The sequence below is a fragment of the Homalodisca vitripennis genome, chromosome 1 (genome assembly GCF_021130785.1).
Source record: "Homalodisca vitripennis isolate AUS2020 chromosome 1, UT_GWSS_2.1, whole genome shotgun sequence".
NCBI classification, from domain to species: domain Eukaryota; kingdom Metazoa; phylum Arthropoda; class Insecta; order Hemiptera; family Cicadellidae; genus Homalodisca; species Homalodisca vitripennis.
Genome location: NC_060207.1, coordinates 227,592,415 through 227,607,570, shown reverse-complemented (window position 1 = coordinate 227,607,570; position 15,156 = coordinate 227,592,415). Strand labels below are relative to the sequence as shown.

At 33.7% G+C, this 15,156-nt stretch overlaps 1 protein-coding gene across 3 annotated transcripts; it reads left to right on the top strand.

The window, feature by feature from the left end:
* Positions 1–1,026: 1,026 nt before the first annotated feature.
* LOC124356196 (protein PBDC1) lies at positions 1,027–9,205 on the top strand. 3 transcript variants are annotated; one of them, XM_046807398.1, is made up of 5 exons: positions 1,027–1,050; positions 1,386–1,451; positions 5,448–5,507; positions 5,988–6,128; positions 8,921–9,205. In XM_046807398.1, the coding sequence occupies exons 2-5, from the start codon at positions 1,398–1,400 to the stop codon at positions 9,137–9,139; spliced, it is 474 nt and encodes a 157-aa protein (XP_046663354.1). In that variant the 5' UTR covers positions 1,027–1,050; positions 1,386–1,397; the 3' UTR covers positions 9,140–9,205. The 3 variants fall into 3 exon arrangements, with proteins under 3 accessions (XP_046663354.1, XP_046663340.1, XP_046663346.1); XM_046807384.1 differs by lacking the exon at positions 1,027–1,050 and adding an exon at positions 1,162–1,301; XM_046807390.1 differs by lacking the exon at positions 1,027–1,050 and adding an exon at positions 1,205–1,301 and having other exon boundaries at positions 1,373–1,451.
* The last annotated feature ends 5,951 nt before the right edge of the window (positions 9,206–15,156 follow it).

The window sequence follows — 15,156 nt, the reverse complement described above, 5'->3', positions numbered from 1 at the left end:
TAGGAAGCTGACTTGGAAACCACACATATGGAACAAAAGGCTCCAATTAAATTCAAAATTTTCAAAACTAAATTGGCTTTTTGGGAAACAAATCCCATTTATCAATAGAAAGCAAACTGTTGTTGTACAAGACTGTTCTAAAGCCCATCTGGACGTACGGAATTCAACTGTGGGGAGTTGCTTCTACATCAAATATTGAAATTATACAGCGTTTCCAATCTAAAGTTCTCCGAAAGATATTACAGGCCCCATGGTATGTTCGTAATGAAGTCATTCACAGAGACACGAATATCCCTTTTGTTACTGAAGAAATTCCAAAGTTCTGCATCAAGTATCAAAACAAATTAAACTCTCATCCTAACTACTTGGCTATTAATCTGCTGGACAACAGTGACCATCAATTTCGGCTAAAAAGACATGATTTCTTAAACTTAGCTGATCGATTTTAAAGATGAAACAATCTCTTAAATGTTTATGTTAATTAAGGTTAATGAACTTTGATTAACCATGTCCTTAAGATTTATCATCAAATTTACTTATTGTTTGTTGTATATAAACAGATTGTAAATAAATTAAAGTCAAAAAAAAAAAAAAAAAAAAAAAAAAACTTATTTTTGTTTTGTTAATCAGCGGTTTTCTTATGTAGGGTTCTGGGAACTAGAAAATTAAAAACATGAACATTGGTTTTCCTGTTTATCTTGGATTGCAACTTACTTGTGTTATGATCTTAAAGGGATTAATGTCTTCTAAGAAAATTTAAATAGGTTGAAATTACAAAATCTCGAACAAGCCCACCAGTTTACTTCTAAAATTTAAATACCTAAATGGTTTAAATTTAAGATAAAAGTAACTTTTCCAAATTTCCTTCCGTGCCACTAATGAATGCCACCTGGGTATTTGAATGTTTTGGTTGCGTATTTACATTTATGGTTATTTTCTTATTATTTGTTGTGTTTCTTGTTCGTTTAATATTCTTATTTTGCTTAAGATGTGGGTACTGTATACTCCCACGAAATATAGAAGTTTTATATCTTGTTTTTTTTTATTTCAGTAAGTGATTTCAATATATATGATTTCATTGTATATTGAGAGATTTAAAAAGTTTATATTATAATATGTTTTGATTTTTTTTTATATGACTGACTGTAGAGAGAATTTTAGTTCTGCATTGCTAGTCTGTAAACATTACTCTAGATGGTAAAAACTGCTTTGCCATTATCATTTTTATCTTCGTTCTTCTTTGTTTCTGTACGTTATTTTCGTGGAGTAAATACAATACTATAACATTAGAGAGAGTAATGGTAAATATTTATTCATTTATTATCGTTGAGTAGTGATTATTTGAGGTTAATCATAGATTTTTCATTTAAAGTTCTATTTTTCAGAACGGAGAAGGCATGCTTGCAGGGGCTTCAGTGCTGTCACGTCCGGCAGAAGAATTTGAAAATGATGTAAGTTAACCTTTAAGTATCTTTTATTCAATAAATTCTTCACAAGTTCCGATGTTTATATAGCCGTATATGAAGAGTGCTATTAAACGTTATATATGGATAATCTAACATGGATGAATAGTGGATAAAATTTTGGGTTTTTATTAACTTATTTATAAGGCCTAGGATGTCTAAAACCACTGTTGGTTGATATTTACGTAAGATCAACACTTACCAATATCTTAACCGCCACGGATAGATTTAATTGGCTTATAGTTTATTCCAACTAGCAAGCGATCTAATCGTCTATCTGATTTGACTCGTAGTCTGCCACGGCTTAGGCTTATGTGATTGGCTCAGACATTAGACCAAGAAATGCCACGGATTGATTAGTTTGACTTTACATATTATTTTTAATACGTGGTCATTTTTTTACTATTAAACGTAACATTTTGGGTACTACTACTACCGCTCCAATCGCCTTAATTTTTTGCATACTAACACAGGTTAACGTAATTTCAACAAAAAAAATAGTCCCGATTATCACTAACATTTAAAAACCAGTTTTTCAGCAGTACAATGTTTGCAATACAAAACACATAAATAACAAGATTTTCGACTATCAAACTAAAAACAATGGCCGACCATGGTCGTTTTGATGAGTTGACACTATTCACGTGACAAACAGGAAAGTTTCAGATTGGCCGGGCGGATCACGTGACAGCTTCGATTGACCGCCAGACGTAAACAAACAAACCCACATGGACAAGGAATAATTAGTGAAGTTATTAACATGGCGTGCGATGGTTCTTGTCACACGCTAAAAAGACCCTAGCTTGCCTATTCAAAACTCAGATCACGCGATGCTTGCCCGCTGCGCAGCGCTTCGCGCTGCTTGCTCTTTTAGAAAAAAAAATTAACTCGAGCTTGCAAAGTCCAAGCCCAGATCACGCCATGAGTGCTTACACACACAAAACTCAAGACAGCACTAACACAGGTTTCATTACAGGCAAAAGATAAGTGGGCGCGTTTATCACTGATAAGATAAGACGAGTTTATACTAGAAGTAGTACCTGGACTACTGCCCTACGAACTAATAACACCAAAAAACGAATAAATGCACTGTCAGTCACGTTTTTTTTTAATTTTATTTTTTTTTAATTTTTTTTGGGGGGGAGTAAACGGCTATGGCGACAATCGGGACTATTTTTTTTTTTTCGGTGAAATTACGTTAACCTGTGTTAGTAGGCAAAAAATTACGCGATCGAAGCGGTAGTCGCTGATCTTAAGATTTACCAAACATTTTTATATTTTAAACACAATTTTTTCTATAAGTAAGTTAACTTCTTTTAAATAACAAAAGATAGTTTAGTTACCTATAGGAAATGAAACTAACTGATGATGTACTGACTTTCTTGGTTTCAAGATGTTTGTTGTGTTCTTCATCTTTTTTTTTTATGTATGTCTTAATTTATCGTTATTAGTTGATTAATAGTTGTGGTTTGTTTATTATTTATGACATTACGTAATTTTAGTGTTTTCAATTTTCAACGTTTAATATTGATTGATAGTTCTGTTATCCGATATATAAAGTATTGATGATTGTATAAGCGATTTAACCCTTATAACGTCAGTATATCTTTTCACGACTTCCAGCAAACGGCACAATATTAAAAAAAATTTTTAATGTGTAAAGTTCATTTTTATTTTTACTTTCTATAATTATGGTAAGTATAAAAAAGTAAAGATTTTAAAATTATCTTGTACGTACATATATTTATGGGACATTAAATTGTAGATATAAATAAAGTCAAAATAAAAGGCACACAAAATTTTATTAGCTAAACTATAAACATTACCAGACAATTATATAAATATAATTAAAATAAATTATATTTATAATAAATTATATATAATAAAATAAAAAATAAAAAAACCATATAAACAGAAAAAACGACGAAGGAAACCGACTCAGCGATAGTTAGACACGCACTACCTGAAGCCAAACTGCAAACAAAAGCGCGCGCTGTACGGCGTCTGTGCCGTGTGGCGGGGAGAGTGTCTAGACACCGCGTCTATTGTTTCAAACAATGTAACACGACAGCTATATTTTGACGCTTGGCATAGGTCAATAACCAACACACATGGTTGACGCATACCGTTAGTGACATTGATCGGATTTAAAAGGAACTTAAATTTGCTATAGACGCAGTTTTGTGTCGATGCGCCGTACCGCGTCTTTGCCGTTTGGAGATAGTTTGTCTATGCGCCATACGCCGTCTGTGACGTTATAAGGGTTAAAAACTGGGTCCACTTATCGTAGGTATTCTGCCCATAATTTATACCAATATATTGGTAAAGAATCATTCTAAGTAGTTGCTTTATGTAAAATAAAAATTAGTATACCTAATCTATTGATAGACCAACAAAACACTTTTTAAATACTCTAACCATAATTCCTCCTGGTTCCCTAGATCGATGGACTAATTGGGATACAAACTAAAATTCAAGTACATCAATAGTTTTTATACAATATATAATTGGTTATCAGCTAAAAAGTCATTCTGGAAATGAAAGTATACTATTTTAACTATTTGTTATAAGTGGTTATAGATTGTTTTAGGTAACGTGACTAAAGTAAACATTTTCCGCAATTTAAACTATATCTTTTAAATCTCTCTGCTGTTTTACCCGTATTCTTTTAAAGCTTCTCGTTAAGCTTCTCGTTTAAAGCTTATTATGGAATATAACCTGTAACTTAAAGGTAGCAAGTTTTGATGTATTATATGGGATAGGATCATGTACTATATGATTGTTATGTAGTTTTATAGTTCAGATTTAATATTTAAATCAACAATTTATTTTTCCTGTGTTTCTTTTTTGTAGTTGCAGCACTGTTGCTTTTTCCTTTATGAATTGTTACTAGTCAGTTGTATATATTAACTGTTTTATATAGTTGATATATACAATATAGCCACAAATTAACAAAATAATTAATAATCCACATAGGACCTCAAAGTGAGTTAATTACATAGCCTACCTGTGAATTATTACAGTAAATCTTAAGATCAGCGACTACCGCTCCGATCGGCGTAATTTATTTGCATACTAACACAGTTTAACGTAATTTCACAAAAAAAAAAACGGTCCCGATTGTCGCCGGGGCCGTTTACCCCCCCACCTCAAAAATAAATAGAAAAAAATTTTTTTTAATTAAAATTAAACAAATTGTATTACCTTAATGGTATTTTGGGGGGTACAACGCCGCCACTGCCTCGAGGAAAGCGTGAACTCTTTCTTCTGGGATTTACACGGTACATAATTGCCTTTCCATTACAATTCAATTTATATTTCTGATCAGCCCCTCAAGAATTTGATATTTTACTGATAGGTACTATCTCGAGGGATGTTTTTCTTTCTTTGGTGCTGCTTCGCGCTGATGGCCGGAGGCACTTGTCTCAACTCGATTTCAACTTCACTAATTATTCCTTGTCCATGTGGGTTTGTTTGTTGACGTCTGGCAGTCAATCGAAGCCGTCCTATCGGTCACGTGATCCGCCCGGCCAATCGGAAACTTTCCTGTTTGTCACGTGACTACTGTCAACTCATCAAAACGACCATGGTCGGCCATTGTTTTTAGTTTGATAGTCGAAAATCTTGTTATTTATGTGTTTTGTACTGCCGAAAAACGGGTTTTTATATGTTAGCGACAATCGGGACTTACTATTTTTTTTTGTGAAATTATGTTAACTAACCTGTGTTAGTATGCAAAAAATTACGGCGATCGGAGCGGTAGTCGCTGATCTTAATATTTACCATTATTACTACAGATAAAACTAAAGTAAATTACTATAAAATAATGTGGAATTGTTTCATTGATGTTAACTCTGGATTCTTGGAATTTTGACCCTGTTAGCCAGGGATAATGTAATATTTTGAATGAAGAGTAAAATCTATTTTAATGATACAGCACGTCATCAGAGAGGTTTTACACTAAATACGTTTGATGTTTTTCAGCCAACAGTTGAAGCAATGTGGGCAATCAAAGCATATGAACATGCAGAAATATATTTTAATGTAAGTAACTGATGTAAAATATATATTTTAGTTGTATCATGTTTATTAATATTTTAGCAATTAATTAATAACATAGTATTTTGTAATTAACCCATTTAGTGCGAGTGCTGACCATGCCCTAAATTTCAAAAGCATGTATATAAGCAAAACAATTTTTTTCTTCCTCTTTTGTGATGTTAGTTCTGAATTAAATTTTAACTATGTTTTAGTAGTTTAAATCATTTTCTGGAAATGAATCATAAAAACTAATTATTCACCGAAGAGGGATGTTAAGTTTGTTGATTTTTGGAATGATAAGAAGTTAATTTAGATCTTAATTTATTAAAGAAATGTTCTTTGTGAAGTTTTTGTAATCTTTTATTTATATTCTACTGAGTCAAGTACAATAGTTTGATGATTTTGACTATGTCGTCCCTCCCAAGGATCGACATATTCTTTTTCTCTTCTTGCCTAATTAGAATCACATTTTATTTTTTTCAGATATTGTGCTCCGTAGATCCAAGGCTTCTTCGATTAACTCCAAATGATGATGCAATTTACAAAGCATTCCGAGACGAATTTCCTAACATGGATGTTAAAGTTCTGAATGAAGATGAAATGAAAAGTGCAGAGGGAAAAGAGGTAAGAACATGGTTCATGTAATGGGTATGAGTTGCACTGGGTTTGTAATAGATACTGGGATTCAATAATTACAATGAATAAGTAGCAATGATTACTTTATAATAATAGTTTTTATTTATAGCCTATAACATTAAAATTTTAAAGTAATTATATTTTATTTAATACTAGCAGTTGCCCGCGGCTTCTCACGCAATTTCCCGTTGAAAACAGTACACTATATTCACTTATTCTTTTTCTATCACATTCTAAACATTGCTGAGATAATTGATAGTCGTTCCTTCGTGAGCTTCTTGGGCGCATTATGAAGGTATGTACCATATTCCTGCCTCCATCTTTCGTGGTTTTTGCTAGGTGTTGATAAGTTATTCAGAACAATTAATGTATATGGATGAATCTCGGTAAACTAAATTAGGTTATAAAGAATCAAATTCGGTCTGTTAAAATTAATTTTCTGTCTAAGATATTTCCAGTATTATTTAGGAGTGTGCCTTCAAGAAAATGTATCAAAGAAACCCAATTTCGATCATAAAGTGTCTTCTTTCGGCTCTTTTCATTTACCTTCGATGTAACCGAATTCGATTACCTTATGTGCAAACATTCACGGATTTGTACAATAAGGTTGTTTTCATAATAGCGTTTAATAGTATTTTCATTGCATTAGATAGTTTATTGATCATTGGTGCAATCTGAATTTAAAATTAGGCAATGACGTCTTCTATGCAACCTGCATTACACTACTGATCAAGCACTTTACAATAAAAGTTTTCTAAATTTTAAATGTAAACAAATGTTTTTTCCTCTTTGATGAACTTCAGCTGAAAGTATTAACAGCTGTTAAGTATCAGTTCGGTTTGTATTACATGTCGTAGCGCAGTCTGTCAGATCCAATATAAAACACTCCAACATCAACAACAATTTATAATTAAAAAATTAATTAAATAAACTATTTAAATTGGACCAAATTGTGAATCTAAACCATTCTCGAATTCCACTGAAAACGCACAAAAAATGTCATCAAAATCGGTGAAATAGTTTCTGAGTCTATAAAGAACATACACACAAACATTCATTTTATGTATATAGATGAAGGAAACATCAAATTGTTTCATTACCTCAAAATAATTAAACAAGATTTACATTTGAGTTGTATTAAAATTTATTTAAAACGTAATTTTTTTATCAGTATTAACAAACTTCTTCAAATCTAAATTAACCTCTTGATACCACTTTGCGTTCAACTGCCATGCCAATGTTATCACGTTCCAAACAGCTCTTTCGCTACAAAACGGCAGACAGCTGTAAAATGATACACAATGGCCAACCTTTGCATATCTGACATTCTGTTTTATCCAATTTATTGATAGCTGATTTTAAAGGCAAATCAGATGGATTGGTTAGAAATGACAATATGTATATAAAATACAATTCAAAGATTAACTGCCAATATTATTTGAATTATCCTAAATTGCAAAAATTAATTGTAACTCATCACAATGTGCCTACGACACCTGTGCAGTCCCAACTCACACCATTATATTGGCATTTTGTTTTGTTTGTGCCTTTACCGTGATGTACCATAAAGTTTGGTAATTCAGTTTTAGAACAGGTATTTTTGTGCCACCATATATTTCAAAATAATATTCAACTGAAAAACAAAATGTAAAATATTTTATTTTTACATATATGCTACCAATGATGTATATTGTCCGTCATCAGTTAGCATTGGCATAATTACTGCTGAAGTAAATTTAAACTTTAACAAATTATTGTAGTTTTTCTTTTACTATTCTTAGCCAAATAAAGAATGATCACTTATATTTTATATACGAAAACGAAAGTTCAGAATCTCAACTTTTCATTGACATATTGGCGTGCAGTGTAGTGTGATGAGTTAAATTAAAACTTGATCACCAGAAAAACTATCGTTACCTCCTCAAAACAAGGAAAAACCGTCGTAAATCCGATAGTTGCCTCTTCCAGGTTTAACCAAAGGGGATTTAAATTGAGTTGAATCTTTATTCACACAGTTGAACATTCAATTTTTTGTTCAAGTCAATACATATCAGCCAATAATAAGTTTACCATTAATAATTACAAACTTAAGACCATTAAACTTAAAATACCTAAAACCTCAAATAACAATTATATATACTGTATAACACCAAAAGTTTAGAAAAAGCAACAAAAATTTACAATAATAAGCAACCTAAGAATGCGATTGGACCTGCTGCATCATATCGGGATCTATCCAACGGCCTCTTGTTATACTATAGAAAATTCCACCAGCCAATTAAACTAATGTAAAAGTTATATTAAGGTTTATACCATATTTTATACTAAATAATAGGTTAATGATATTTAAACATTAATTTATTAACAGCTCAGGGAATTTGATATTTCTTCCTAGATATATATAGCGTTATTGTCAGATAGATTAGACACTCTGGAGAGGCAATACATTGCATTACTATTTAAATGAAATAAAAATATTTTTATAATAGTAATTTTATAATAAAATTCAATTCGTACATCTTAAGCTTGATTTTGACTATATTTTCCTATTATCCAACAACTTAGCACCCTATTTAGGTAAGATGATGAAACAGTATATTATGTTTGTATATTTATATATATAAATATTCTAAAGACCTATTGTGTAAATGTATTGTTTTTTTTGTTATTTTTGAATTATTAAACTCAAAAATTTGAACTTGTTTTCATTTAAATTTTATCAAAGGTATTTAATTTTTTTTTAATTTATATTCTATATACTCTTAAATTGTTTTTTACAGAAATGGAGACCATTTTGTGAAAAATTTAAAAATTGCGTCGAAGATTATAGTTTTGGAACATTGATACGACTAGACTCGGATGGAGAGTACACGGAAGCGAATTCCATTCTCACTACAAGAATACAGTTCTTCGCCGTGGAGCTAGCAAGAAACAGAGAAGGCTACAATGATGGAATTAGGACGAAGTACAAGCCTGGTAAAACAGAACAAAAATCATAGTAATAGTCACTAATAATTCCATTTCTTCATTTTGTACATTCTATGAATAAACGATTCAACTGTTAATGACTTTATATAGCCCGCCTTCAACAAATATACAAATATAGTATTTAAATCTTATTGAAATAATTTCTATTGTTTCTTTTATAGATAGTAACAACTATATTAAGTAGTACGAAAGAAGTCGGTTTAGCAATAGCGTAACATACGATTTTCTAGGACTTAATATCCAGGAATGCTCAACTCGAAGCTTAGCTTGTGTTGTGTTTTGACGGCACATTGGAATCAGTGTGTTGTCATGATGTTTTGAAACTGCTCGATAATGAAAAATTATATTTACTTTAACACCATCATATAAATTTTTCAGTTCACAACATATTTATGCAATGTTAACATACTTAACATATTCAGATATTGACTTTGAGTGAGTTAGCTTTGTTTTGCTGCAGAATGAGCTGGAACCCCCTAAACAAAATTGTACACAATGCAGTATTTATTAATTCTATAATAGATTCATTATATTCATAGCCTTGAAAATTTATTACCATAAGCATTCAATAGTGTCTTGTGAAATGAATTCCATTGTTTAAGCTTCAAATTATGGAGACTGATGGTTTAACATTAAAAAAATGTCATAGCTGCACAATAGATTACAATTTAAAAAGCTCGCTTGGATTTAGGGAATTTGATTACTCCATCAAGGTCACCAGTAAAGCATTATGCCTTAGGAGTCCACAAGGTTAAATACTTGACTCTTCTCCAATGTTACATCAATCCAGATTCCACGAGTCTTGAGATAGTATCAGATACGACACTGCAATAAAAAGGAAGGTGAACTGGAGCTAAACTCAACATTCAAATCAATGAAGTGTCATTCTGTTTTTTTTTGCCATTCCTCAAGATCGTCAGGGATTCTGCGCATATGATGCATTTATAAAAATATTAAGCAATTCCCTAGGAGAAATTGAAAGTCTTGGCAATGACTGAATAGTCCAGTATTCAGTATTTAAATTTTATATTTACTAACTATTATTACAAATAAATACAATTCAGAATGATTTAAAAAGAATGGCTCATATGGTAACTTTCTATATAGAGTTAACAAATAATTTAAATCTAAATAAGAAAAAAAGAATTCTTGGCTTAAGGGGATAGGTATGTCCCTATGCTATCAATGTTAAATTTGCTATTTTTCGGTACCGTTTTAATAAAAAGTATTTGACCTAAGGGCTTGAAATTTGGTGTGCTTATTGCAATGACTAATATTGACAAAAATAAGGTGTTATAGACTTTTCCTAACTATAGTTTGTGTTTTACAACTTTTTTTATAAAGCTATAAAAAAATCGAATAATTTTGAAACTTTATTTTTTTAAGAAACTATTTTTTGAAATATATTTCTATAAAACCTTATAATTGTTTATTATGTTATAAAGAACTCCTATGCAAAATTTCTTTGAATTTGGACCATTAGTTTAGGAAAAAAGTGTACCAACGTTCGGAAAATGTGTATTTTCGGAAAAACACATTTAAAAATAAATTACGTATTTCTATGCAATTCAAAACAAACAACTTATATTCAATAAGCTCTAGGGTCATAATCTGGATTATCTGAGCCTTCTTCATTTTCTACAAGCCTCCTCTTCCTATTTATCTTTGCTTGAGAAGCCCTTTTTTCAATTTCCTGTAGTTGTTTTTCAGCATGGTACACACGAACTTGATCTTGCGATTTTAGTCCAACAACACTGTTTGGTCCACAACTGCCACATAACTTCTGTAGTACTTTTACTTTACTAAGGACACCCTCATTATAAGATATAACTGAGTCAAGTACTCCAATCTTTAGAGTAGATAGGCCTACAAATGTGTTTTTTGGTATCCTCGACCTAATCAGATTATTAAATGACTCATTTTGATTCTGAGTTTTGCCGTGCAAGCACTTTCTAAGCAAGTTGGGATCAGCTAAATCTTTATAAATTGGTTTTATAGTTTCCATGACGACCATTGGTAAAACTTTTTTGGTGCTGGTAAATCAATTTTTAGGGCTTTTGCTCGATTGTATTTGCACCATGAGGTTGTTTCAGTAGGACAAAGTCCATGCAAAGGTTTTTCAGCGGTTGAAGCCTTGTGGAAAAAAGTACCCCATACTGCTTTCTTCATGTTCTCAATATTGTCACTATTATTTCTAATAGCTTGGCCATAATAGCTCTGTAGCTCATTTATTACATTGTCTGTTAACCGATTTTTACCGCCAAGGGGTTTTCCATCTTCCAACACCGTACCTTTCATTTTTTGACAAAGTCTGCGCAGTCTGGTGCCCATCCTCTTCTGGATGTGACCAATACATTCCAGTTTTTTTATCTCTACATTATCTCCATAGGGTTTCTTCTGGCTCACCACTGCAAATGATTTACTATCACCGTCCCCTAAATAGTTAGTGTACATGGCAGGATTACTCACTGTGTTACAACGGTCATATAATACTTCAACGCCTTGAATTTCCATGCCCCCACTAGTTCCCTTGTAGTTAGCTTGGCAGCCTTCATGGTTACCAATGTCCTTTCCTTTACAAATAAAGCAGTATTTGGACATACAATGAACATCCAAAACTTTCCCTGTGTCCAAGCTAGTAACAGTTACTACACCATTCAAGGATAAAAATCCTTGCTTTTGCCAGCTTCCGTCAAAAATTACACTTATTTTATTGTCCCCATCATTTTCTGCAATAGCTTGCATAATAGCATTATTCATTGATTCATTAGCTACTTCACTTATGCATTTATACAGCTGTTTATCATACCTGTTTTATCTAGCAGGAGGTTTAGGTAAGTTCATAATGGAGCAGAATGTTTGGGCTGCCGCCCGACCCTTTGCCGATACTTCGGCAAGCATAAACTAACCTAAGGTTATTTTCATAGAACTTAGACTCTGTAAGTTTTGAGGACATGAACTGTTTTTTGGCACTACAATTATTACAGGACAGTTTTAATTTGGAAACTATTCCTCGGCGCATGCCTATGTCTTCCGAAAGTTCAATCGACAATTCTTTTGAACAACGTTTACATTTCGCAAATTCACCAATTGCTTTACTTAGAATCCTAATATTTACAATAACATTACCGTCTTTGAATGCATTGGGTGTATCATAATAATCATTGTCATCACTACACATACTCAATTACTGCAGTTTCTTCTTAGAAGAGCTCAGTTTAGGCCTAGGAAAAGTGTCTTTGGTTGGGCTAAGGTTAGAAGTACTAGGTTTAGAACTGTTCACTTCTTGGCTTACATTAGGGCTACTACTGTTCTTTCTCCTCTTCCCAAATTTCCTTATTCTAGGCATCACATTTGATTCAATAACACAACTCACAAAGAAAATATAATATACCTGTAAACACTACTCACAACATCAATCAACAATCACTTTTGTTAGTAAACAAACAATATGGCTGGTAGTGTTGGTAGAACGAACGCGACAGTTTGGAGAACAGACAGGCTCAGATAAAAGAAAACAGGTTAGCCAACACAAGAGCATTGAAAAATGCCCACAGCCAACTACTTTATTGTACAGTGCATTGTAAGAAATGTCTAAAGCGATTACTTTTTTATTTTACATTTCAACGGACATCTCCATTTTTACAGTTTTGAACAATAATTAAACAATGAAAGTAAACAACCACAGTGACAAATAGAGCAATAACGATTAATAAACTATTTAAGTGACGAAACGGATATAAACTATGAATGACAATAACGTAATTAATTATTAGTGTACCGTGATTTGAACTATGGAAAACAACGAACAATAACAGCAATAAATTTGCACGAAACAATGAGAATAAAACCATGAATAAACAAGAATAGACAAGAATTAACAAGACAATATATAAATAATAGCAATGAGAGACGTACAGGTAAAGTGTAAGAACGAGTGTCTTCCCTCATTGTGCAACTCCTAGGCAGATAACACATGCAGACCGGCGATCTTCCTCTTGAGCACTGGTATACTGTCCACAAAAAAGTCAACGATGTCGGCGACGCTATTACCAGAACTCTGAAGTCGGTACATCGTATAGTTTGGTGCGATGTTGCTGCCTAGCGAACAGGTCTCTGGAGTGAGTGGCAGAAGAGGTCCTGAAGAGGATCTGGCTCAGCATATCGGGACAGTCGATCTTGCCGTTAAGGATCTTTGACAGCAGTACAACGTCAGCGGAGAATCTGCGATCCGCAGGAGTCCCAGATCACGAGACACTTCCCCGATGGGAACCTGACGATAGAGAAGACCACTCCTGACACCCACTATTCGAATAAATCTTCTTTGAATAGTCTCTAGTTCATCTATGAGAAACTTCTGGTGGGGGTTCCACACTGGAGAGCCATATTCAAGGATTTGGCGTACCAAAGCACAATAAGTTTTTAAAGCCGTGTCACTTAAGCCTTTTGAGAAGTGGGAGACAAATCCAAGCATTTTGTTTGCTCTGCTGCAAATGTTTCGCACATGCAACTCAGGATTCAGTGAAGGTACTAATGTAATACCAAGATCTTTTACCTGCAGTACACGAGTTAAGGGCTCACTGCGTATATCGTACTCATGGACAACGGGGGAGGGGGAGAGATTCCGATGGAAGGTCATCACTTGGCATTTCTTAGTGTTGAGTTTCATTTTGTTCTCTTCGCACCAGCGGTCGATCGCACAAAGATCTTCCTGGATTTGTAGGCAGTCCTCTTCAGTGGATACGATGGAAAACAGTTTCACATCATCAGCAAACAGAAGTGAGTCGCATTGTAGAGCTTCAGGAAGGTCATTTAGGAAGAGTGAAAAGAGATAGGGTCCCAACAGCGATCCTTGGGGAACTCCAGAGTATGAAATGAATTCTGATGAAGTGGCCGAAGCAAACTTGATGAATGAACGCCGGTTTGAGAGGTAGCTTGTCAGCCACTTAATTTCCGTGCTTCCAAATCCTTGATCAAGCAATTTTCTCAAAACTAGTGTGTGGTCTACCGTGTCGAAAGCCTTGGAGAAATCCACATATATGGCATCTAACTGATTATTGACGGTGAAGGCCTCATGTATTTTGGACTGAAATAACGTTAAGTTCGACACAGTAGACCTCCCACTCATGAAACCATGCTGCTGTGGGCAGATTAAGCCAGCCAGTTTATGCTTTAAACGGTCAAGAAAGAGGCCCTCAAAAACTTTGGCAATAGCTGGCAAAATCGAGATTGGTCTATAATTAGCAACATCTTCAATGGCCCCTTTTTTGTGGAGGGGAACAACATAGGCTAATTTTAAAGATTCTGGGAAGGCACCAGATGACAGTGACGCATTGAAAAGATCACAAATTGGCCCCGCCAACAGACCACCGCAATGTTTCAAAACCATCGGGGGAATTTCATCAGGGCCCCATCCTTTGGTCTCATCGAGCTTCCTCAGCTTGCTCAATACTTCTTGGTGTGAGATTCTTGAAAAAATGGGAGTTTCCAAAGTGGTCACCACTAACAGGTATAAATATCTCCGTGGGCCTCGTATACACTGAGGAGAAAAAATCCCTGAACAGTTCGCACATCCCTTGAGGTTCCTTTGATTTGATGTCGTTTTTTCCGTTGCTTCATTGAGATCAGTGGAACTCAGGATGGCTTTGAAGTCTACGACTGAGTGGGAATTGTAAGTTTCCCAAAGATTGCATCTTTTAATTGATTAATAGTTATGCACTATTGTTTAGCAACGCTTTTTAAAAAGGAAAATGTAATTGTATCACTTAAAGTCAGGCTTAAAGTGTTTGGTGGTGCAACCCTTGGTGTTTCTGTTGCTGCAGTGCAAGATAATGGACAGTGGAGGGTGGTGCCTCTCCTCCGCAGGCAGAAGCGCATCAATTTCTAGAGATACGATAGTGTTTTTATTTGTGCATAGAACTAGATCCAATAGGACTCCTCTTCCGTTGTAAATAGAATTAACTTGTTGAAGGTCGTATAGCTCCATGAGAGATAGCATCACTCTGGAGGCAGGAGTATGAACACAATT

Bases quoted from the DNA above. Each gene is read 5' to 3' on its own strand.
- LOC124356196 (XM_046807384.1), top strand. The intron at 1,452-5,447 runs GTAAGTTAACCT...GATGTTTTTCAG, and splicing joins CAGAAGAATTTGAAAATGAT to CCAACAGTTGAAGCAATGTG. The intron at 6,129-8,920 runs GTAAGAACATGG...TGTTTTTTACAG, and splicing joins AAAGTGCAGAGGGAAAAGAG to AAATGGAGACCATTTTGTGA.